The sequence below is a fragment of the Ursus arctos genome, unplaced genomic scaffold (genome assembly GCF_023065955.2).
Source record: "Ursus arctos isolate Adak ecotype North America unplaced genomic scaffold, UrsArc2.0 scaffold_16, whole genome shotgun sequence".
Classification (NCBI taxonomy): Eukaryota; Metazoa; Chordata; class Mammalia; order Carnivora; family Ursidae; genus Ursus; species Ursus arctos.
In genome coordinates, this window is record NW_026622830.1 from 5,509,469 (window position 1) to 5,534,687 (window position 25,219).

The 25,219-nt window shown below is 51.0% G+C and overlaps 1 protein-coding gene across 1 annotated transcript; it reads left to right on the plus strand.

Annotated features, from left to right (window-relative positions):
• The first annotated feature begins 1,463 nt into the window (after positions 1-1,463).
• On the plus strand, positions 1,464-24,150 carry CTCFL (CCCTC-binding factor like). The gene is made up of 10 exons (XM_048222087.2): positions 1,464-2,000; positions 2,457-2,682; positions 6,482-6,652; positions 6,963-7,096; positions 9,584-9,704; positions 10,974-11,123; positions 12,994-13,154; positions 15,517-15,699; positions 21,859-21,979; positions 23,993-24,150. Exons 1-10 carry the CDS (start codon positions 1,464-1,466, stop codon positions 24,148-24,150), a joined length of 1,962 nt encoding a protein of 653 aa, XP_048078044.2.
• Positions 24,151-25,219: the final 1,069 nt, after the last annotated feature.

Genomic DNA, 25,219 nt, shown 5'->3' on the forward strand with positions numbered 1-25,219 from the left:
AGAGCCCCCTACAGGCTCCCTCCTCTACCCCCATCGCCCATCCCCCCACCTGTCCACCCACCCACTCCATCTTCAAAACTCCTTTGAGTTCTCCCTCCCCGGCACTTCCCCCCCTTGCTGGAGCTCCTCCGCCATGTCTCTGGGGGCACCCCCATAGGTGCTCCCTCTACTTCCCCTTCCCATGCATCTCTCGGCAGCCCCTCCGGGTCCCCCTCCACAGCCCCTCCTCGTGCATCCCCCCCCCAACTCAGCACCCCCTACAGGTGCCTCCACTACTCCCCTCCCCATCCATCTCCCCCCTGCCCCGGGGTCTCTCAGCGCCCCGTGCAGGTCCCGCTCCACTTTCCCTCCTCGTGCATCCCCCCCATCTCAGCGCCCCCTGCAGGTGCCCCACTACTCCGCTTCCCATCTATCTGCCGCTGGGTTTCTCAGCGCCCCCTGCAGGTCCTGCTCCGCTTCCCCTCCCCTGCATTCCCCTCCCCCCATCTCAGCACCCCCCGCAGGTGCCCCTACACTTTCCTCTACATCCATCCCCCAGGTCTCCGTCCATCCCCTGCAGGTGTCCCCCTATTTCCCCTCTGTAGCCATCCCTCCTAGGTCTCAGCTCCCCCTGAGGGTGCCCCTCCCCTTCAGCTCCCCCATCTTCCATTGCCCCCTCTCTTCTGGCTCCGCCCCTTGCACGCTGATCCCCTTCTTTCCCGCCTTGCGCTTGCGCACTGCTGCACTTGACCGTCGCGCCCAGGCGGCCCGCGGGCGGCAGGCAGTGGCAGGCAGCACGCGGCACGAGGCAGCGGCCACCAAGGCAGGGTGGGCTGGGCGCCCAGGCCACGCCTCCCGGGTGAGGGGCTGCCCCAGGGACTAGACTCCAGACCCCTGTAGAACACAGGCTGCTCCCACGTGGGCGGGTGGGGCCCGGGGGAGAGCCCCCCAGCTTGGCGTGGAGGGATGGGGCAGGGAGGGACTGGGAGTGTAGGCGCCTTGAAGCCCAGAGGGTGGGCGTAGCCGGTCTGAAGCCTGCTCGGCTAACTGCATGAGCTAGAGGCTCTAGGCCCAAAGCCCGCGTGGCTCAGATGGTGCTCAGTCTGGAATCGTGTAACGGTGGAAAGTCGGCTCAGGCCCCACCTTGCTACTCCTAGTCCTAGCATGCGCGTTTGCTGAAAGCCCACTCAGACCCGAGCTTTCTAGGCCTAGCAGTGTGCACTGGCCCAGACCATGCTGGGGCCCCACCTTGCTAGGCTGTGTATTTGCCAAAAGCCTACTCAGGCCCAAACTTACTAGTTCTAGAATCTTCTGGACTAACTCCTGCTTTCGCCTAAACACTGTTTAGGCTCAGCCCCTTCTAGACCTAGGCGGAATCAACTTAGTCCTGACTCCTGGGAGGCCAGGACCTTGTCATGGCTTGATCCAGCCCCACTGTGCCCTACCAAGACTGCTCTCTTGTTTCTCAAACAGGCCACGTCACGATGGCAGGGACTGAGATCTCTGTCCCTTCCGAGCAGTTTACCAAAATCAAAGCACTGGAGCTGATCCCAGAAGTCCTATTAGAGGACGAGGAAGACGGAGCATGCCGAGGGAGGGGGCCCCCAGGCCCCGGAGACGTTCAGGCCCCGTGCCCCTACGGGCCCCTCCAGGCCCAGATGCTGGAGGGAGAGCAGAAGCCGCTGCTCACCACGGAGGAGAGCGAGAAGCACATTCTAACCCTGCAGACGGTGCACTTCTCCGAGGCCGAGGCCGTGGAGGTGCAGGACGTCAGCTGGCTCAGCGTGCAGCCCCAGGAGGGCGTGCAGGTGACGGTCCAGCAGGCGGGCGGCAGGCTGCAGTCTGTGCTGTGGCTGGGCGAGGGGTCCCAGCAGTGCGTCGCCATCAGCATCCAGGAGGAGGCGTACGTGCTGCAGGAGATGGAGGTGATGGAGCTGCAAGTTCTGGAAGGCAGCTTGGCCGTGGCCAGTGAGGAGAGTAAGTGTGCGGTGAGCCTGGCCGAGAGCGCAGGATTGCTGAAGGTACGGCTGGTTTGAGTAAACAGACCCTGTGCGGGGCTGGGGCAGGGGGGCGAGGGGGGGGAACTCAGACTACTTTTTTTTTTTTTTAGTTGCTCTTTGTGCACGATTAGGTGGGGACAAGCGAGTTAAAAGTTGCAGTTTAAATCAAACACAGTAAAAAGATTGCCCTGGGAAAATCTTGGGAGCCCTCCTGTTCTTTTCCAAAAGTTCGAAAAGTTACGCCGAGGAACGCTACAAGGAGCATTGTGTTTTTAAAAAACAGTGTTCTGTTTCATTCCCCAAATCCTGGATGTTTAATAATGATGGTGTCGGCATTTTGGGGTCCAATAGATGACCTTCTATGCTTCCGTAATTCTTGTTGTTCTTTATGGGCTCTCTGGTGTCGCCAAGGCAAAGAGTTCAGTGGATTGTCGTTCAGAGATAGTGTTTGTCTGAATGCTCGCTTTTGTTTATTAGCTTGAGAAAGGCCAGGAGGAGGACCAGCTGCTGGCTGAAGGAGGACTCGATCCACAGGTGGGAGAGCAGCTCTTTCTTGTGGAAGCGAAGCCGGGAGATGAAGGGAGAGACGAAATTGTGCTGACCGTTTCAGACTTGCACGTGGAAGAACAAGAAGAGAAACCTGCATGCGTTCAAGGCCATGTTGAGAAAGCCAGCGCTACAAAAAACCCGAAAAAGACGAAGGGTAGGCCAGCTCGTGCAGCCGAGGAGATCGTGCCTACCAGGGGGCTGCCGCTGCTCTTTAGGGGCACGAGAGGGTGGTTGAAATTGTACGTGGTTGACTTGTAGTTGCTTTCAAACTGCCAGGAAATGGGAGAAACTTTAAAGGAATGTTCTGTGTTGTGAATCAAATCCAAAAGAGTCTGTCTTGGACACAGATGTTTTTAAAGCAGAGTAAAAACGCTCCCGCAAAGTGCTGTGTAGGAACAGAGAAGGTGGGCCCTGGTCTACCCCTGGTTTGCAGCCCCGGGGAGTGGGGAGGACTGCACAGGGCTGATGGAGGCTCGGGCAAGGGCCTCGGGGCCAGAAGGAGGAACCATGTCCAGAAAGCAGCAGAGGCTTGTAGGGCGGGGATGTTCAGGTGAGGGCAGGGAAGAGGACTCAGAAGCCATTAAGACCTGGGATCCCCACTCCAGGCAGCAGCAAGCGGCCTGCGGGGGGAGCTCCAGAAGTATGCGGCCTCTTTCTGAGGGTGGGCAGCTCCGCGGATGGCTGCTCCAAGAGGGAGATGAGGCCAGGCTAGGAAGGACCTTGAAGCTCAGTTGAGTCAGATTACAACTAAGATTGCATCGCGGCAGCCCACGGGGTGAACTTGACCCTCCAAAATGAGTTCTATAGCTTTTTAGAAAATGCTAGTTTCTCACTTACTTAAAGCAAGAGAGCTTACCACCCAAATCTCAGTTTCTAGCTCATTTGTACAAAGTCATCTCTGGCCACACGTGGCTGTTTCCTGCCAGCAACAGGTGGCCGGGGCCGGGAGGTGACTGCCTTTTGAAAGTCACACCTCCTGTTTTTCATGCGTGTGGTTCAGGTCGTTCATTGAGGTTCACAGCCTCTGGCTTCAGTGGACGGCGGAGTTTGTAGTCTCTGCTATAATATATATACATTTATATCATGCTTCTCATGTATTTAAAGTGAGAGATCATACCCCCAAATCCCCAATTCCTAGCTCGTTTTATTTTTCATCTATTCACAATCGTGTGCAACTGACCCCACTAATTCCAGGCTCTTTCCATCCCCCAAAGAAAAGTGAGCCACAGGGACGCCTGGGTGGCTCCGTGGGTTAAGCGTCTGGCTTCGGTTCAGGTCAAGATCCCCGAGGTGCTGGGATCGAGCCCTGCATCGGGCTCCCTGCTCCATGGGGAGCCTGCTTCTCCCTCTTCCTCTGCCCCTCCCCCTGGGTTGTACCTACCCCCGCTCAAATCAATAAATAAATTTAAAAAAAAAGAGAGAGAAGTGTACGCACTTAGCGGTCATCCTTGGACACGTCATTTAAAGGGACTCGTACGCATGAACTATGTGGCCTTTGTGTCTGGATTTCTTCACTTAGCGTTGATCAGTGCTTCATTCCTCCATCCCTGAGTGGTCGTGCGTCGGGGGATCCGCGTGCATCCATCCACCCGTCACCATTCGGGCTGTTTCTGCATTGTAGCCGGTGTGAGCAGTGCCGGAGGAGTATTTACGTACAGGGTTTTGTTTGCACGCTTCTTTCCTCTTCTGTCGGACGTGTACGTAGAACCGAATGGAATTGCTGGATTATATGGTCAGTCTATATGTCAGTTTTTGAGGAACTCCCGGCTTCCCCCAGCAGCTGCACCAGCTTACCCCCCCCAGCAGTGTGGGAGGGTGGCCCCACGGAGGTTTTGATTTGCATTTCCCTGATGCTAGTAAAGACGTAGGAAGTTGGTGAAAAATTACCGGTAAGATGGTATATTGTCAGGTGCTTATGGGCCATGTGTTTGTCTTCTTTGGAGGAAGGTCTGCTGACATGCTTTGCCCATTTTTCAGTTGGTACCTGTATTCGTCTCCTGGCACTGCCCAACAGTACACCACACTTGGGGTGGCATAGACAATAGGAAGGTGTTCTCTCGCGGTCCCGAAGGCTGGGAGTCTGGAATCATGGTGTTGGAAGGCTCTAGGAAGGAATGTGTTCGGGCTTTCTCCTAGCTTCTGGCATTGTCCCAATCACAGCATGTTTTTAGCTCATAGATGTATCACTGTCTCGGCCTCTCTCGTCATGTAAAAGTCTCCCTCCCCGTGTGTGTTCTCTACCTGCGTTTCTTCTCCTCTTCTTGTAAGGGCGCCAGTCATACCCACCCTCCTCCAATATGATCATGTAAGCCTGACAGCAGCTGCAAAGACCCTATGTGCAAGTAAGGTCACCGTTAGGATTTCAGTGTATCTTCGGGGGGATCACAATTCAACCCATAAACCTTCTATTTCAAGTTTGCTCTCAAGTTTGCTTCTATGTCAAGTGTTGTATCAGGAAGGCCGTTGGAATTTGTGAAGTGCTTTTTCTGACTCTGTGGAGCTCATGGTGATATTTCCCCTTCCTTTTGTTAATACGCTGTGATGCACTGACTGGTTGTGGTATGTCGAACCATCCTTCCATTCCTGGGATAAATTCCACTTGGTCCCAGTGCACAATCCTTTTAATAAGCTGCCGGGTTTGGTTTACTAGTATTCTATTGGAGACTTTTCCATTTATATTTATAAACGTTATTGGTCTGTAGTTGTCCTGTGGTGTCTTTGGTTTTAGTATCCGAGTAATCCTGGCCTCACGGAATGAATCCTGGCCTCACGGAATGAACTAGGAAGTGTCCTACTTTTCCATGTGTGAACTTTGAAAAGGATTGATGTTAATTCATTAAGCATGTAGGTAGAATTCTCCAGTGAAGCCTTCTGGTCCTGGGGGTTTCTTTGTGGGTAGTTTCTTGATTAATGATTCAATCTCTTTATTTGCTATAGGGCTATCTAGATTTTCTATTTCTCCTTGAACCAGGGTTGGTAGTTTGTGTGTTTCTAGGAATTTTCCATTTCATCTGGGTTATCTGGTTCACTGGCATACAGTTGTTCAAAGTACTGTCTTATAACTGCTCTCGCTCAGTACGGTTCCACATATTTATGAATTTCCCACATTTCCTTCTTTTATTGGTTCCTGATTTCATGTCATGATGGTCAGAGATATATGATTTCTATGCTTTTTTAAAATTTATCGACATTTTTTAAAGATTTTATTTATTTGAGAGAGAGAAAAAGCACAAGCAGGGGACAGCGAGAAGGAGAAACAGACTCCCCACTGAGCGGGGGGTCCAATGTGGGGCTTGATCCCAGGACCGCAGGACCGTGACCAAGCCGAAGGCAGACAGACGCTCAACCGACCGAGCCACCCAGGCGCCCCCTTTTTATTGACATTTGTTTTGTGGCCTAACACGTGGATTTTCCTGAAGAATGTTCTGCATGCACCTGCAAAGAACGCCCGTTGTGCTGTTGTTGAGTGGAGTGTTCTGTAGATGTCTGTTATGTCTGTTTGGTTTATAGCGTTAAGTCTTCTGTTTTCTTGCTGATACTCTGTCTAGTTGTGCTCTCCGTTGTTGAAAGTAGAATATTGAAGTCTCCCACTGTTACTGCAGTGCTTCTTTCTACCTTCCCCTCTGTCCATTTTTGCTTCAGGTATTTTGGGGCTCTGTTATTAGGCGCGTATAAGTTTGTAATCGTTCTCCCTTTGTGGTGGATTGGGTCTGTTATTGTTGTATAATATCCTTGTTTGTCTCTTGTAACAGATTTTGTCTTAAGTTTGTTTTGTCTATTACTAGAGTTGCCCCAGCTCTATGGGGTACCGTTTGCACGGAATATCTTTTGTTGGGTTACCCCATGACACTAAAAAAGGGATGTGCCAAGCTACTTTAATGTGTTTCAATGGAATTTGAACATCTCAAGGAAGATTTTTACAAATATGTAAACTCTCTATCTTCTTCCTGCAGAAGTAAAACGAACCTTCCAGTGTGATATGTGCGTGTTCACCTCTTCTAGAATTTCGAGTTTTAATCGTCACATGAAAACTCACACGGCTGAAAAGCCCCATATGTGCCATCTTTGCCTAAAAGCCTTTCGCACCGTCACTCTTCTGCGGAATCATGTCAATACACACACAGGTAAACTGGACGAGAAGGATATTTCCCAGTGAGGATAAGTGTTAAAGTTTATACACGAATGCGAATCTACCTATTTGCACATCAAAATAACATCCTTGGTTTAACGACATTAGTTTTGTCTTCCATGTTGCCTAAAAACATCAAATGTTATAAAGACTTTTCTCCTTTGTGGCTGGGGTATCTGTGATTTAAAGGGCCTCTTCTTAATTTTTAAAGCATTCTTAAACTGAGTCTAATTTATAGGTTATAAATTCCTAGGAGAACTTGTGGTGAAGTCTTGTTTAACAGGATGAACTATGGGATTTTACAGGAACGAGGCCCTACAAGTGTGGTGACTGTGATATGGCATTTGTCACCAGCGGAGAACTTGTCCGACATAGACGTTATAAACACACTCACGAGAAGCCCTTTAAATGCTCCGTGTGCAAGTATGCCAGCGTGGAAGTAAGTTCACTCAGTACTGAGAGCTTCACGGCGCTCTTATTAAGAAGTTGACGTGACAGTTAAGTTACACTGATAGAATCCCTTACAAAATAGGTTTCGCAAAAGATATTATTCATACAAAATCTATGCAGGAAATAATACTCGTTCTATTTCCTGAATTTAATATAGAAAGTTGGAGGGGCACCTGGATGCCTCAGTCGGTTAAGCATCTCACTCTTGATTTTGGCTCAGGTCACAATCTCAGGGTTGGGAGATGGAGCCCAGCTGGCATGGAGTCTGCTTAAGATTCTCTCTCCCTCTCCCTCTGCCCTCACTCCTCACTTGCATGCATGTTTGATTTCTCTCTCTCTGTCTCTCTAAAAAAAAAAGAAAATAGAAAATTAATTTTTTTCTTTGATTACCAATTAGTGAAAGTACAGTAAAAGTGTACAAATTACAAATGAAATCACTTATACTTGAGAGAGATGTTTCTCGAATGTGTTAGTCCTATCTGGTGTTTTCTGGAGCATACTCGTTCTACAAAATCCAAGGGTGTTTTCTCTGACATAGAACACAGAAGCAATCTGAGTTTTCTCTGCAACTTGGGACCTTTCCTCAGTGGCACCTGGTCAGATACAAGGCAACTTGTGTGAAGAATGAGACGTGGTTCATTTCCTCTCTTAAGTGCAGTGAGACCACCTTTCTGAATCATCAGTGATGTGTCATGGTCATTTCACCCAGATGGTTTTATTTATACCTTCTGGCTGGTTCAGCCACACTCCAAATGCAATGACGGCCGCCTGCGTAACTTACGGTGCAAAGTCAGTTCCCTGCAAGGAACAGTTAAGGGCTCCTTCCGCTCTCTGTCAGCGCGCACGCTGGGTGCTGGGTCCGGGCCCAGCGGGGGAGGGATCACACACTCCCACAGAATGGAGTTAAAGGAGAGGGCTGGAGTTTAAATACAGTCATGATGCAACCGCGTTTCGTAAATGAGGGAAGCTCACAGACAGGGTCAGGATTTGGTTCCAAGAATTTTTTCCCACTATTACTATTTTTAAAAATTATTTGTCATCGAAGTTAAAGGTGGTGGCTATGTAAGGAAACACAGCGAAGGTTTCAAGGCACAAAGCCACCTGAGAATTCTCAGCTCGAGGGGCCCCCTTGTCGGTGCCCTGCAGGTTCTCAGCACACACTTGCCTGGGGGGGGGAGACCCTTCTCAGGGGTGGGCCGTCCGCACGCAGCCCGAGGAGTGGTCGGCCTCGACGTAGGGACCCTCTGCAATGCAAGGGCATTGCCCCTTCTGTGCAGTTTCCAAGCTCTGCTCTGCTGCTCTGCTGTAAGGGGGGGGGGGGGTAGCCTAAGCTCTCCCAGCACTGTCCCTTGACATTGGGGCCAGCAGAAATGTATCCAAGCTGTGGGCAGATTACAACACCCCTGAAAGCTTGTGAACACCCCTCATCCCCTGCTCCCTTTGGAGCAGCAGAGGACGTCTGTGCACGGCTGCCTTCCCTGCTCTCTCTGCTCATCAAACGTTTAGTGCCATAGTTGTTAAAACTTTGTTTTGCCTTCTCACATGCTCACAGACATCCACTTCACTTCCGAAAATCTAAGCTAAACTTTTCCATTCGGACCTTGTTTTCCATTCTACGTCTTCTGTTCTTGAATGTTCTCCAGGCTTATGTATGCTTGTTCCATACTGGAAAGCCAGACCAAGCGTAGCCTTCCTGAGATCGCAGGCAGGGCCGACGCCAGCTTTCTGACAACGGTTGCCCCAGGATGGCTGATGGCCCTGTGTTCTGCTAAAGGCAGATAAGAGCCTGCTGTGAAGTGCGTACAGAAAAAGGACAGTTCTAGAGGGTGATCAGACAGGCAAGGAAAAAAAAAAAAGATCAAACCAGAGGGAATATGTGGTTTGCCTTTTAATTAATTGCCTGGGATATGTAATTAATCACATTAGCATTTGCTTCCTTTTACTTAAAAGTTTCTTCTTACAAAGAAAGCGCTAACACCTAGAACTTGTCCTTGCTAGAAAGGGAGGCCTGTCTCCACTCCTGCGCCATTTAGGGTCCACAGGGCTTGTAACTGGGAAATGCCTCACGGGGATGTCGTGGTCCGTTAAACACCCCCCGTTCCAAGGCTCCCGCTTTATTCACGCGAACAGAAGTCTTCCCGCCTCTGCGAGCCGATCTAAACTTGCCTTGGAAATGAGAACCAGCTCTTGTCTGGCTCCGAGCAGCTGGATCTCAGGTTCCCTTTGTCAAGGGAAGTCGAGTCTGAGAGTCTCTCGAAATTACTGCTCCTTAGCCACCAAGGAGCTCAGACGCACACATCAAATGAAAACCATCATCCAGGGCGGAAAATAAAAAGTCAGGACGGTTCACGGTGTTCGGGTGTGAAACCCGCGCTGACCTTAACCTGGGAGCAATTTCCAGATCTTTTGTTATGCTGATGAATGGAAGATTCTCAGGCCTTTGACATGTTGACAGCGCTCATGCCTCCTTTCCCAGGCCAGTAAGCTGAAGCGCCACGTCCGCTCGCACACGGGGGAGCGCCCCTTCCAGTGCCTTCTGTGCAGCTACGCCAGCAAGGACACCTACAAGTTGAAGCGGCACATGAGGACGCACTCAGGTAACGCGGGAGGAGACCCCGCGGGTCCGTTTCGGGGGAGCCTGGACAGTGTTCCTCGCAGCCCATGGCAAGCTCAGACGTCAAAGCGAGCGTCTTCATCCTTTCTGACGCGGGGCATTTGATCCGCACCTTGGTGTGTACTTAGCCTTGGGGGGGGGTCCCACCGGGAGAAGTAGACCGCTGTCCAGGGTCTGGCTCCGTGGGCGAGTCGGGGATTTAAAAGTCCCCTGCTTAACTGACCCCACAATTTTAAGGCAGAATGTGAAGCGCGCTGGCTTTGTAATGCACTTATTTTCTTCTTTATTTATTTTTAATGGACCTGTAGTTGACACACTAGTTTCAGGTGTACCACAGAGAGACGGTCCTGTCCCACGCTTTACACGACGCTCACCGTGACAAGTGTGGTCCCCTTCTGCCACCGCACAAGCTGACACGGACGACGTGATTACCAGGGCCCATGTTCCCTGGGCCATGCTGTTCATCCCCACGACTTGTTTACTTTATAAATGAAAGTTCATAACCTCTTAATCCCCTCCATCTGTCGGCCCGTCTCTCAACCCCGCTCTCCTGTGGCAACCCCCAGTTCTCTGTATTTACGAGTCTGTTCTGTTTTGTTACATAGACCCTACATGTGAGGGAAATCCTAGGGTGTCTTTCTCTGCCTGGCTTTCTCACTTAGTGTAACCCCCTCTAGGTCCCCCCGTGTCATTGCAGATGGCAAGATTTCATTCTTTTTTGACGGCTGAGCAATAGTCCATCATATACATAAACACACCCCACCTCTTCTTTATCTGTTCATTTATCGGTGGGTAGTCGGGCTGCTTCCGTATCTCAATTATTGTCAGTAACGTTGCAGTAAACATAGGGGGGCCTATATCTTCCCAAATCACTACTTTTGTTTTCTTCACATAAATACCCAGAAACGGAATTAGTGGGTCATATGGTATTTCCAGCTCCCATTTTATATATTTTTTTTGTATGAAGACTGTGTTTACGTGTATGTCTCGGTTCTTTCACAGCAGGGTGGGAACCGGGTCGCTCACGGACGAGTACCCCCCAGATGGCAGGAGAGCCGCCTGCCTGGGCCACTGTCCACACAGCTGTGCTTGATGTGATGTTGTCTGCGTGTGATGTAGGCATCAGGCTCGAATCGTGGGGCTAAATGTACAAGGAAGGGGTTGAGAAAGGAGCCTCGGCGAGAAAAGAAAAGTTCTCAGCTTGCTGGGCGAAGCCTCCGCGCAGAGGGTCATTTTTGTCTCCGTGTCACAGGTGAGAAGCCGTACGAATGCCACGTGTGCCACGCACGCTTCACCCAGAGTGGCACCATGAAAATACACATCCTGCAGAAGCACAGCGAGAATGTCCCCAAATACCAGTGTCCGCACTGTGCCACCATCATCGCAAGGAAGAGTGACCTGCGTGAGTGTCTGGCTTCATGAACTTCCTTTAATGACAGTATTTGTTGGCTCTTTGGGGGCACAGCCTGGAAACCTGAGGAGCGCTGGGCCTGATGACAGGGAGGCCCCTGGGCTGCAGGACCAGCTCCGGGAGAGGGGTTTTTTCCAGAGGTCCTGTGATGCCATCTAGTGGTGAGATTGCAGAAGTGCAATTTCATGGCTTGAGCCCATTCAGTTCCAGGTACACCTGCTAAGCAAACACAGGTATTTTAGCTCCTAAAACACTTCCACAGATACTGTTTTATTCCATATTAGTCCTGTTTTTACAGATGTTGGAGGGGCTTAGAGAGACAGTGTGAACTGCCCCAAGATCCCCCAAACTAGGAGGTGCCAGGGTGCCCAGAGGTGGCCTGGGGATAGGTTCTGACTCTGTTAACGTTCTCATCAGTGATACTCTGCAAACCTTTCTTAGACTCTTGCTGTGATCCTAACACATTCGGGGAGCTGAGGTTACAAAAGGAAGAACCAAAACAGCCCTCCCCTCAGGGAACTCGCTTCGATAAAAGAGGCCAGCCTGTGGCCTGAAATCCTTGCTGTGACATGGCATGACCTTCTCATGGCACGAAGCACCACAGTGAGACCGGAACACATCGTGGGTGACACCGAATGCCAGAGTTAGGAGTTTGGATTTTATCCTGCCCGCAGGGAAAACCAGGCAGTATTTAGCAGCGGGAGCAACCGGGAGTGAATGAGCCTCTTTCCTTTGTGTCGGGGCCCCTGGGCTTCCCATTTTCCATGATCTTACTCCTCTTGCCAAAGCGTGTAACGCTGTGATACTCAGAACACGTTAGCCCAAATGCAAGTCACCGATTCGCCAGGTGGAAGTCTGGAGATGAGATGCGCTGTTTTGGGAACATTTCTGAAAGAGCGAGGGTGTTTTATGAAGCCTTAACTTTTTTTCAAATCTGGAACATTCTGTCAATGTTACTATAGTTACCGACATGTCACAAAACCTAGCCCAGTGGGACTTTGTAGGGCACAAGGGCCACAAGGCTGTTGCCCAGAAAGGAAACAGGACTTTGACAACACGACAAAATGACGTAGGTTACCCCTCATCTCAGTGTAAGATGCTTTGGGAACCGGCCCAGTCTTTCTGCCCCCGTCGGAGAGATCGGGCTCCTCAGTGAATGAGTCGGCACATCGAGGTGTCCCTCCTCCAGTTGTCCATTGGGGTTTGGCCTCTTCCGCAAAGGACCACAAACCACCATGCGTTAGCCTCGGTTCGGCAGAAATTATTCTAAAGCGTGTCCAGTCAGACCTCACGGCGAGTCCTAGGTCAGTGACGACAGGAAAGAAACAGGGCATTGACTTCTAACAGAACATCTGGACTTTTCTTTTTAAGTTAAGATACAGAGGTTATATCTTTGTTATGAGAAATCACCTTAATATTATCCTAAAAACCCGCCACACCATGGTAAGGTTCTTGAGGTGCTTTGTTCAGTGAACACGCTGGGTCGGACAGGCCCCAGCTGAAACGGCATCTCACCCCGCAGCGAAAGGGTCGTCCGCGGGCCTGTCGGCAGGCCGTGCATTCCGAGCAGCCCCGCGCAGCACCCAGCAGGGAAGGATTTCATTCGTGGGGAGGCAGCTGGCAATAGCTGGAGGCCTTCTGGTCGTCACACCTGGGGAGAAAACACTGCTCCTCGTGTCTCCTGGGTGGAGGCCAGGGACGCTGCCAAAGTCCCCGCAGCGCCCAGCACGGCTCACCCAGGAAGAAACCAGCGCCAGGGGCTAGTGGTGCCGAGATCAGGGGGCCCTGACACCCAGGGCTCGGGAGAGCAGGGGACAGAAAGAACACCGTTTCAGCGCGAACCGTTCTGTCACTCTTCTAGGCGTCCATCTGCGCAATCTGCACACTTACAAGGCCACAGAGATGAAGTGTCGCTGCTGCTCCGCCGTCTTCCACGAGCGCTACGCCCTCATTCAGCACCAGAAGACGCATAAGAACGAGAAGAGGTTCAAGTGTGACCACTGCAGTTATGCCTGCAAGCAGGTACCACGTTTCAGGCCGTTTGGGGAGGCGGAGGAAGGCCGCGGTGTACGCGAGAAGGGAGGGCTGGCAGGGGATCCTGGTCCCTTTGAGAATACAGGAAAAAGTCATGCTTTCGTGCAAGAGAGTGTTCAGACGAACCAGCAAGCAGCCATGGGCCCACACGTCAAAGCTACGGTTCTTCAAAGTATGGTGGACGGGGGCGCCCGGGTGGTTCACCGTCGGGGAGCCTCCGACTCTTGGTTTCGGCTCAGGTCATGATCTCAGTCGTGGGATCGAGCTTCGAAGTGGGCTCCTCGCTCAGCGAGGAGTCTGCTCTAGGATTCTCTCGCTCCCTCTCCCTCTGCCCTCCCTCCCCGTGCATGCTTTCTTGCTGTCTCTTTCCCCTCTAAAATAAATAAAACCTAAAAAAAAAAAAAAAAAAAGGTATGCTTTACAGACCTCTGCACATCCTTGAAACCAGTCAGGGCCGTCAGATCAAGACGATCATGAACTAATTAATGCCAACAGATTATTTGCCCTTTTCACTACGTTGGCATGGGCCGTGGTGGTGCCAAGGCAGGGGAGGTGCGTCAGAACCAAGCAGAACAGCGGCAGGACGCAGGACGCAGTCTCCGCTGTGTTCCTCACCATCCTGCACTGGCTATAAAGATAAAGGGCAGTTTTACCTAAGACTGGTCCTGATGAGGCCGTGACAGTTACCAGCTTCGTTCACCCTTGACCCTGAATCCTGGAACTGAAGAGGCGCCTCTGCTGTCTTCCGAAGCCCAGCGGTGGGAGGGAGGGAAGCATCTGGCGCGGTGTTCGAGTTCCCAGCTCAACTAGCAACTCTTTCCCGAACCGCTGTTTTCACTTGAAAGAGCAAGTGATAAACTCTGCTGCTTCGTCCCAGACATTTGGCAACACTCTGTGCCCTTTTTTTTTTTTTTTTTGCAAGTAAATAAAGTGAGTCCGTCACTTCAAGGAAAATGTGTTGCCAAAGATACGATTTCAGCTGTCAAGAGGAAATAAACAATTAGAAATTTGTATTTCCACCACCGTGAGCTTGACAGCTTGCTAACACTTTAAGTCTTTTCTAAGGAGACTGGAGTGATTTTAAGAAAACATGTCTTTACAAAGTGTCATGAAATGTGTCAACAGTGAGAAGGGCTCCGTAACTCAGTAAATTGCAATTTGCCAGACGGCCAATCAGTCCATTATTTTACAAAATCATGCCTATAGGTAAAAGATTCACTCAGAGTGTAAGGTAGGTCACTGAATTGGAATGGAATGGAATGCAAAAAAGACTGTCTTCCCCTCACACCCTTCCTCTCACCCTCCTCCCAGGACAGCATGGCTCAGTCCCTCCCTGGGAGTCAAGGTCCCAGCAGGGCCGCGCTATCTGGGAAGGAGGGCGAGAGGAAAGGCCTGTGGGGAAGAGTGAACCCGTAAGAGAGAGCCTTGGAGAAACACGGTTCGGTTACGAACAGTAACGTAAAAGTGGGCATGTGTCTTCTCACGTGATTGTAGCATTTTAGGTACTTTTGCTTGACTTTATATATTTGTGTCCTGCTTCTCCAAATTATTTACTCATGTAAATCTTAGTTAAAATTTCTGGTTATTTCTTTGCTAAGAACAGTTATTATTACTTTTATGCTTTTAAATAGATACTAAGATTTGTCCTAATACTTATCAGAAAGCGGGAGGGGAAATATTTAGAGGCATACTGTACTTTCAGCCCCAAATAGCCACTGATTTAAACTCTGACATTAGTTTTTTTAAAAAATTTTTTAAAGATTTATTTATTCTAGAAAGAGAGTAATCTCGAGTGCATGAGTGGGGGACGGGGCAGAGGGAGAGAAGCTCCAGCAGACACCCAGCTGAGTGCAGAGCCTGACGCGGGGCTCCATCCCACGACCCTGAGGTCATAATCTGAGCCAAGACCAAGAGTCGGATGTTCACCAACTGAGCCACCCAGGCGCCCCTCCGACATAGATTAGTGTGCAGGTTGTCTGTCCTTTGTAAACTCAGATCATGGCAAATAGTTCTAGAAGCAAGGCTGCAAATCCATGAGCTATCTTGGAGGGACAGATAACTATCGTTTGACTCCCCAAGGAATGTTCCGCCGCATGCCCTGAGGGGCTGGGGGCCCCTGCTGGGAGCTTGCTGGTGGCCTGCAGCAGCGACGGTGACAGATGTGGGTCCTGGATGGCCAGTCTGTGTTGCCACTGCAGCTGGGCCATCCTGACAACGTGTGTGCTGTCAGGTCTCTTAATCGCACGCTCATCGTTGGGGAGGGAAGAAAGGTATATACTCAATACTGCCAAAGACTAAAAAACTCCCTGTAAGGAGTTCAGCGGCTTGTTTTCCTCCCCTTCCCTCCTAGGAGCGTCACATGACCGTTCACAGACGCACGCACACCGGGGAGAAGCCGTTCACCTGCCTCGCGTGCAATAAATGTTTCCGACAGAAGCAGCTTCTCGACGTGCACTTCAAGAAGTACCACGACGCGAGTTTCGTGCCGGCTGTGTACGAATGCCCCGTGTGCGGCAAGGGCTTCTCCCGCGGGGTAAGCTTGCCTGCGGCGGGGATCCTCCCCGGAGGTCCTCTCTGCCCCGGCGCGGACGCCCTCGGGGAGTGTAAAGGCAATCAGAGCAGCCCGCCCGGGCTGGAGCAGCCTCGGTCCGCCGCGGGGGAGCGGTTACTAGCTTTTTGGAGTCCCCGAGCTCTTGAAAATCTTGTGAAAGCGTGCTCGCCCCTTCCGTGAAAAGAATTCTGCAGACCCGATCTTGCACATCATTTGAGGGAATCCTCATAGTCCCCAGAACCTGCAAGGACTCCTGCTTTCAGTGGAACATTTTAACCTCGCTCCCCTGAATCAGATTAAGGCTGCTTCACAGAGAGGCCGCAACCTTCGGAGCGTCTCGGAGATGTCCTTAGAGCAGCGTTGGTGGTACTCCGCTAAGAAATACGGCTCGTCTTCCGTGTTATTTTTGCGGGGCTGTGTTAGCGATCTATTGCTATCTAACAAATTACCTCAAAACTTAGCGTAAACACCACAAACGTTTATTACCGCCCATTTTCTGTGGGGCAGGAATTTGGCAGGGGCTTAGCTGGGTGGTCTGGCTCAGCATCTCTCGGGGGGTCAGTCAGGATATCGTCCACTGGGGGCCACATCTGGCCGGGCTGGAGGCTCCACTCCCTAGATGGCGCCCTCCCATGGCTGTTGGTGGCTTTGGTTCCTCACCACATAGACCTCTCTGTTGGGCAGCTCGAGTGTCCTCGTGACCCAGAGCAAGGGGGAAGCCACTGTGCCCTTTGTCACCTAGTTTTAACAGTGACCCGTTACTTCTCCTCATTAGAAACCAATCATTAGGTCCAGCCCACATTCAAGAGGTGGGGGATGGGGATCCTTTTGAAAGGAAGCGTGTGGAAGAACTTGTGGTCCTTGAAAAACCCCCACAGATGGCGTGCCAGATCCCTAGACAATGTGTGCGCTCCCGGCCAGCCTTGATGAAAGTTTCGAGTTATCTGAAGTTGACTCTTTTCATGGGGAGAAAGCTTAATCTTTTCTCTTTGTGTTTTCCTGGGTAATTCTGGAGTGTTAATACTCTTAAGTTCAAAATTTCAAATACAAGTAGTGGCAGCACTGCAAACACAGTAGGGTTCATGCTGAGTTAACTTTGTAAAGAGTCAGCATTGTAAGAACCTACCCTTTGGGGTGAGGAACCAGCAAACAGAGGAAAGAATGGGTCCGCCTCAGAGAATTCCTCAGAACATATAATCGGAAGTTTTAAAAATTTTTCTTGCGTTCGAGAAAGTTTATTTGAACAGCGTACCTTGGAGATACTGTAGGTGTTAGTTCCACAGTAAAGCACATGTCACGATAAAGTGAGTGAAAGGCATGTTTTGGTTTCCCAGTGCATATAAAAGTACATTTACCCTATGCTACAGTCTGTTAAGCATGCCAGAGCATTCTGTCTAAAAAAAAAAGTATAAACCTTACTGTAAAAATACAGCTAAAAAATGCTGACCATCATCTGAGCTTTTGGCAAGTTGTAATCACTGATCACAGATCACCACAGCAAATACAGTAACGACGGAGAAGTTTGAAATACTGTGAGAATTCCCAAAGCATGACCCGGAGATGCGGTGCGAGGTTTCTGGAAACAGCATCAGTAGGCTCGCTCCATGCAAGAGTGCTCCAGACCTTCCACTTATAAAAAACGCAGTACGTACAGCGTGCAGTAAAGCAGAGTATGGCAAAATGAGGAAAATGACGTGCTCCTCGATACAAAACCTCTTACAGCTTGATGACGAAAAGACAAATACCCAATGAGAAATGGGCAAAGGATCTAAATAGACATTTCTTCAAACAAGACCTGCAAGTGGCCTGTAAGCACATGAAAAGATGCTTAGCGTCGTTCGTTGCTAGGGAAATGCAAAGAAGAGTCAGCGAGAACACCTAGGGCCGGCCGTGAGGGTGGCTGCCGCCCACGAGAGCCATCCGGTCCCACCTGAGGTGGAAAATAAAACCGAGAGACGCTTGCGAGGTTCACGGTCCAGGGGCAGGGCTCACGGACACAGTGAGACCCGGTCACGGGCTACAGAACACGCCCCCTGCCCACGCCTCCCGTCCGCATTACCAAAGCCCTGTTTACGGCCGCTCCTTTTCCCCGGGGCGTCAAGTCCAGCAATCAGGAAAACATTACAAGCCATCCCAAAAGGCAAAATCACAATTTGGAGAGACAGAACAGCAAAACCAGGCGTGGTGGGGATGTCGGACTCATCAGGAATTTAAAACAACCCTGATTGACAAGCTAAGGGCGCTAATGGGTAAAGCAGACAGCGCGCGGGACCAGGTGAGCCACGGGAGCAGAGATGGAAATCCTAAGAAAGAGCCACAAAGAACCGCTAGAAAGGAAATGACAAATGCTCTGATGAATGAAATCGAAGAGAAGCTGCATAAATGGAGAAAAATAGTCCATGTTTATGGACAAGAAAACAATGTCAAGACGTCCCTCCTTTACAACTTGATCTACAGGTTCGGAGCAATTCCTATCAAAACCTCCACCCAGTAGGGGCGCCTGGGTGGCTCTTGATTTCCGCTCCGGTCATGATCTCAGGGTCGTGGGAATCTGTGCTCGGCGGGGAGTCTGCTCGAGTCTCTCTCCCTCTCCCTCTGCCCCTCCCACAGCCCCCCCAAAATTAAATAAATCTAAAAAAAAAAATCTCGGCACATTATTTTGCCAATACCGACAGAATGACTTCAGACTTATGTGGAGAGGCAAAAAAACAAAACCAAAAAGCCAGAATAGCCAACATAATACTGAAGCAGGAGAGTGAAGTTGGAGGACTGCTGCTACCCATCTTCAAGACTTGCTATAAAGCTAGAGTAATCACGACAGTGTGTGCTGTTGAAAGAACAGATACACACATCAGTGGAATAGAGAGCCCAGGAGTAGGCCCCATACGTACAGTCGCTGATCTCCGACAAAGGAGCAAAGACAGTGCCATGGAGAAAATACTCTTTTCAATGAACGGTGCTGGAAGAACTCGAATCCACATAAAAAAAAAAAAATCTAGAAAGAGACCTTACACCCTTCACTAAAATTAATTCACAGTGGATCACAGACCTAAATGTACAATGCAAAACCATAAAACTCCTGAAGACCACAAGAGAAGATCTAGGGTACGGCGGGGACTTTTCAGAGACAACACCAAAGGCGCGGTCCACGACAGAAATCATCCGTAAGCTGGCCTCCTCTAAAATGCACAACTTCTGACCTGAGTAGACAAGCTACAGTCAGGGAGAAAAGATATGCGAAAGTCGCTTCGGATACAGGCCGGTCATCCAGAATGCAGAATTCCTAGGACGCAGCCGGAAGAAAACGGATAACCTGATTAAGAAACGGGCCAAGGACTTGTGCGGACCCCTCACCAAAGAAGATGTACAGATGGCAAGCCAGCACATGAAACGACGCTCCACATCGTACGTCGTTGGGGAAATACAAATGCACCAAGACACCACCACACACCTACCAAAAATGGCCCAGATCCAGAGCGCCGAGGACCCCAGACGCTCAAGGACGTGGAGCGCCAGGAACGCTCGGGCGTAGCTGGTGGGAATGCAGAATGGCGCAGCCACGTGGGAAGACGGTTTGGAGGTTTCTTGGGAAACCAAACGTGTTCTTACCATGCAACCCAGCACTCATGCTCCTATTCACCCAAAGGGGTAGAAGACTTCCGTCCACACAGAAACTTGCCCCTGGATGTTTGTAGCTGCTTTAGTCCTAATCACCCAAACTTGGAAGCAACCGAGACGTCCTTCAGTAGGGGTTGGATAAGCGGGTCCATCCGTTTACACAATTTACTAGTATTCAGGGCTACAAAGAAATGAGCCACCAAGCCATGAAGACATGGAGGAAACTTAAATGCTTATTACTAAGTGAAAAGGATACACACTGTACGATTCCAACCATAGGGCATTCTGGAAAAGGCAGAACTATGGACACAGTAACCAGATGGGTGGTTTCCAGGGACTGGGGAGGAGGGATGAACGGGCGGAGCACAGAGGGGTTTTAGGGCCGTGAAACTAGTCTGCGTGATACTAGAACGGTGGATGCAGTCATTATACATTTGTCCACACCCACAGAATGAACACCACCAAGAGTGAACCCCAGTGTAAACTGTGGGCTTTGGGTGATGGTGATGTGTCCACGTAGGTTCATCAACTGTAACAAAAGAACCCTCCATTCCAGTGAGGTTGCGGATAATGGGGAAGCTGTGCGTGTGTGGGGGCAGGGGGCACAAGGGAAATCTCTGCCTCCCTCCCAATTAAGCTCTGAACCTAAAATTGCCCTAAAATATGAAGGCTTTAGAAATCGAGAAATACGTGCATATCGGATACTCGAATCCAGTTTAATTTTTAGAAAGCACATCGTTCACAAACTCCCATTCTTTAACACACAGTGTCTCCCACACCAGAATGTCACAGGGCTGCGGGCACCCTTCCTCCCGTGAGAACCCCCACTCTGGATTCCGAATGCTGGGTCCCTCCTCTCTTGAGAATCAGTCCTCTGACACAGATGTCTGTCATATTGCTCTGCCCCCTGAGCCCTGAACAATCTAAATGTCATATCGATTTACTTAAAATCTTAGCACACGGACTTTTTAAAGGCTGGATGTGGTTTTGGTGGTTTATTAATCCAAAGCCAGCGTCCAGCGTCGTTAGCCGTGAGCTTCATGAATTTGGAGGGAGACTGCGTGTATGTGTGCACGAGTACGTGCTTTGCTGGGGATCATCACATCCTCAAAAGAATCCTTGGCCTCAGAAGGCTTCATTTGTGCATAATCATCATATAAATCAGGGATTGGCAAACCTTCTTCTGTATACGGCCAGGTGGTAATATTTTCAGCTTCACAGACCAGTTTCTGGCCCAGCTACTGGTGTAACACAGAAGCAGCCATAGATGGAGAATTCATAAACAAATAGACATGGCAGTGTTCCAGAAAAATTCTCATATATATATCTATATATAGATATATATTTTTTCTTTTTGAGAGCAAAAGAGAGAGAGCACAAGCAGGGGGAGCGGCAGAGGGAGAGGGAGAAGCAGGCTCCCCATGAAGCAGGGAGCCTGACACGGGGCTCGATCCCAGGACCCCAGGATCATGACTCGAGCCGAAGGCAGATGCTTAACCCACTGAGCCACCCAGGCGCCCCCAGAAAATTTGTTTTTCAAAAACAGTTGACCGACTGGATTTGACCCTTGGGCCATCATTTGTCAATACAAGATGGAAGAAGGTTCAATAACCCGTAACGTCCCCCTCCACTTACACGTGAATCCTTTCCCTTCGACCCATAAAAACCAGGCCAGTCCGGTGGAACACCACACTGAAGCCAAAGTGGAAATTAGGTGGGAGATTTTATGTCCTCAGCAAACGGACTGACATGTCACCAGGATCTTTCCATATGAACTTCCCTAACAGGCAAAGATGCCTGACGTAAGTCATCCTGAGTGTCCCTATGTAAGAATGCAGTAACAGTCTTGCCCAGAAACCTCTGACTTCCCTCTTAATTCTGAGTGTTGTATGTACGTTCAGTAACTCCACGCGTGGTAGTTCGGGAGAGAAGCTGGCGGGGCAGTGACGTTCACACGCTGCATCGATTTTCTTAAAATTGACAATTTCTTGAATTTCTAGTTTAATATCAGGGCCTACTTTGGAGAGTAGATGCATCCTAGAAGAATAAATGTTGTCTTCTCATGGACTTCTATGATAAAAAATATGTATTTAAAATAAGCTCACTTTTGGTTAGATCTAAACACAACAGAGGGGTCCCCTTTTTTTAAAAAACCGCCTTTTTGGTACAATATACCAGGCATGGAGGCGCCTGGGTGGCTCAGTCCATGAAGCGTCCCACTCTTGACTTCGGCTCAGGTCGTGATCTCAGCGTCATGGGATCGAGCCCCGCGTCGGGCTCGGCGCTCAGCACGCAGTCTGCTTGTCCCTCTCTCTCTGCTCCTCCCCCCACTCGCACGCGCTCTCTCTTCCTCAATCTGTAGTAAATAAATAAATATCGTTTTGAAAAAGGAAAGAGAGAAAGAAGATACCAGGCATGTGTTTCCCCGCTTTCCCGCGCCCGGGTCTTCACCCCTGGAATTCTAAATGACATTCCGTCGGTCCTGCTGACTCCGCCGTGTGCTCCGTGTCTTTTCCCCAACAGACTAACATGCAGAGACACTCGGCCAAGTGTGGCGTGGGGCCAGGAAAGCCAGCTGCCTCGGGGAAAGCGAGAAGAACCAAGAGAAAGCCAGCCGCCCCAAAAGAGGCAGTCCAGGAAGACGGTAACTCTCTTTCAACAAACGGGGTTCTAATCTGAGGGTGATTTTCTTGGTTGGTATCGCGTCCTGGGTGCTGAGTGTTACCGTGCAGGAGACACACCGGTGTGGGTCAAAACCCACCGGGGACAGGTTTTGAGCTTCGTGTTGCCCCCGGGGCGGGCAGGGGGTCACTGGTGCAGTGGGCGGGATGGCTTCTGCACTTGTCAGCCCTGCAGAGCGCCCCCTGGTGGCGTCCACACCCCCCATCAAGGGGCTCCTGGCAGGACGGGCTTGTGAGGCGGAAGGCTGACCCCTCTCTAAGCTCGCGGGCTGTCGCCTGTACCTGGGAGGTGCCGTGTGTGTGTCCTGGGGCCGCTGCAGCAGTGACCACAAACTAAGTGGCTTTAGAGGAACACAGGCTTACTCTCTCTCTTAGCTCTGGGTCCCAGAAGTCCTAACTCAAGGTGTCAGAAGCACTTGCGCTCCCTCTGAAGGTTCTGGGGAGATGCGCTTCTGCCTTTTCCAGCTGCTGGTGGCTCCAGGCATCTCTTGGCTTGTGGACACATCACTCCAGCCTTCCTCCCTGTCTGTCTCTCCTCTTCTTTCCGAGGACACTTGTCCCTGATGTAGTGTCCCTGGAAAATCCAAGCTGATCTCTTGAGACCTTAACTTAATTATATCTTCAGAGATCCTTGTTCCATATAAGGTTACAGTCTCAGGTTTTGGGGGGTTAGGATGTGGACCTCTCTCTTTTGGGTCCACTGTGGACATCACAGTCTTTATCGTTGGCCTCAGAAGAGCAGACGTGGGTTCCCAGGTTAGAGCAAAAAGGGCCTGTGTCTAGTCTTCCCTGTGAAAGGTTCTGCTCCACGAGGGGACAGACCTAACTCACGGAGGTATTCTGTTACATTCTCCATTCCTGTCCTACAAGAGTCTCAGAACTGAAGAGCTTGACTGGAAACCACACGACCTCACCGCGAAAAAAAAACGGAAAATATTTGCATGACATCCTCATTCTTAAATTCCCTATATTTTGATCCCAGCCCCAGTCCTTGACTAGTGAATGTTCCCCTGGATAGCAGCCAGCCTTTTCCTCACTTCAGAGTTGCCAGATAAAATAGGGGGTGCCTGGCTAACTTTGAATTTCGGATAAACAATGAGTACTTGTTTAAGGTGGGTATATCCCACACGCTATTTGAGATATACTTGTACTAACCAGTCACCATACTTGGAAAGTGGGTGGTCGGACCAGAGTTCCTCTGAACGGGGCACTACGAGCTGTTCAGACCTTCCTCCACATTCCTGAGTCTTCCAGTCATCCGTCCCCAGCTTCCCGGCTTCTCCAACCACAGGCACAGGTCGGCCTGCCGTGCTTGAGGGGTAAACTCAGAAGAGAAATGAACGTGGGAAATGAATGTGGGAAATGAATGTGAATGAACATGAATATAAGACGACATTTATATCCACAATATGGATAGAAAAATGATGGAGCCAGCCTGGGCCAATTTGCCTTTACGCTGACAATGTCGTAAAATGCCACTTTTCGTGGTTTTACAGAGGAGTCCTACCGCGCCTCCCGTCGGAGGCCTGAGGCCCGTGGGGGCTCTGCCTGGCACCTGCCTCCCCATTCCTACCTCCACATTTCCCCTCCCTCTCCTGCTGGCCTGTGGCTCGCACCCAGCCTGCTCCTGCCTGCCAGCCTGAGACACACTCAGGTGTCCCCCGCATGACCCTCACCCTCCCTGGTCCATGAAACCCCCATCACATTCACGGCAGGCTCCCCCCTGCCCCTCCCGGGCCCCTGCACCCACCTGCTGCCCCGTCACACCACTGAGGTCCCTAGAGGCTCCCTGTTACCACGTCCCACCGGCCTCTCCCTGCTCTGCAGCCGTGGCACTGCTGACCGGTCACCCTCTTGACCCTGTGCCCTCCTGCTTGCTGGACATGCGTCCATCCTCCTGGTGTTTTCCCTCACTCCCCGGCCGCCTCCCCTTCTCTCCTTACCCCCGCTGCTCCCACCTCCCTTTGCGTCCACAGCGGCACCACCTGCACGCCTGTATCACTTCCGCACCTGCGCCCTCTCCCACGCCTGCGTGCACGACCCTCAGCCTCTCCCGTGGCAGGTCACGGGTGATCTGGGAGCAGCCCCCGTGCAGCATCCCCAGGCTGGGAGCGAGTATTCTGCTGCCTGGTGAGCGTCCCCTCTCTGCAGTCTCCAACTCAGTCCATGTAAAACTGAAGTCTTGACACCTCTCTGCTGTCCCTCCCACCCCCAGCCTCGTCTTCTCCTGCCACCCTGATCCATGCTGGCGTTTGAAGCCATGACACACTGGCAGCGCCCTTGCCCACTTCTCAAGGCCACAGACGTGGGACTGGGTCCACCCTGTCTCCCCAAGATGTCCAGGACCCCATCTCAATGTCTCTCCCCTCTGTCCTCACTACCCACCACCAGAACCCCTTCCCTGTACACCCAGCACTCTGAAGACTGGGACTTTGGGCGTGGCTCTCCGCATCCCACCCTTGTGGGCACCCAGCCATACTGCTCCCCCCATCTCAGCCAAGCCAGACTCACCCTTTTCTTTGCCTGGAATTCCTGCTGACTCCCCCACAGGTCCCCAAGATCTCACCTGTGGATCCCAGAGATCTCAGCTCTGACCCCCGCCCGGGTCAGCCCCACCTCCCGTACACCCAGGGCTGCGCCCCGGCTCTGCACCTGGTGCTCGCCTCACATTTATCTGATTCTTTAGTAAGCGCCAGCTCTCACCTGTGCTGAGCTCCCCTCCAAGACGGGCCTGGCCCTCGAGTCCACAGCAGGCCTGGTGTCAGCAAGGTTCATTCGTTGCTACTTAATGAAACAAGCAAATAGTGAACACAGCCCTTTATCGGAGAAAATAAACAGGTGAGATCCAACTCAAATCCTGACCGCCGTAAAGAGATCGAGAGGCCAGGCTCCTGGTAGCCACACTCTAACTGGGCGGACCCAAAAATGTCCATTTGAATGTGCGACTTCCCGGCTAATTAGACATCTGCTGGCTCTCTCTTGACACCTAAATGCAGTGTTTTCTTTTAATTGTCTCTTCAAGCCTCTAAAAACCTTTGGCCAAATTCTATCTGAATAAGAGTAGCCTTCACCGGAAGACCAAATGAATGGGGACGGAAAGGTTTTTGAAAGTGTCACCCTTGGCTGGTGACCTGTTGGCAGTGCGTACCAGCTTCCACGCTGGCCACGGGCCTCGGCGGCTGGGTGGCAGCACCTCGCCCGTA

Bases quoted from the DNA above. Each gene is read 5' to 3' on its own strand.
- CTCFL (XM_048222087.2), top strand. From the start codon at position 1,464: ATGGCAGGGACTGAGATCTCTGTCCCTTCCGAGCAGTTTACCAAAATC. The intron at 2,001-2,456 runs GTACGGCTGGTT...TTTGTTTATTAG, and splicing joins AGAGCGCAGGATTGCTGAAG to CTTGAGAAAGGCCAGGAGGA. The intron at 13,155-15,516 runs GTACCACGTTTC...CTTCCCTCCTAG, and splicing joins GCAGTTATGCCTGCAAGCAG to GAGCGTCACATGACCGTTCA.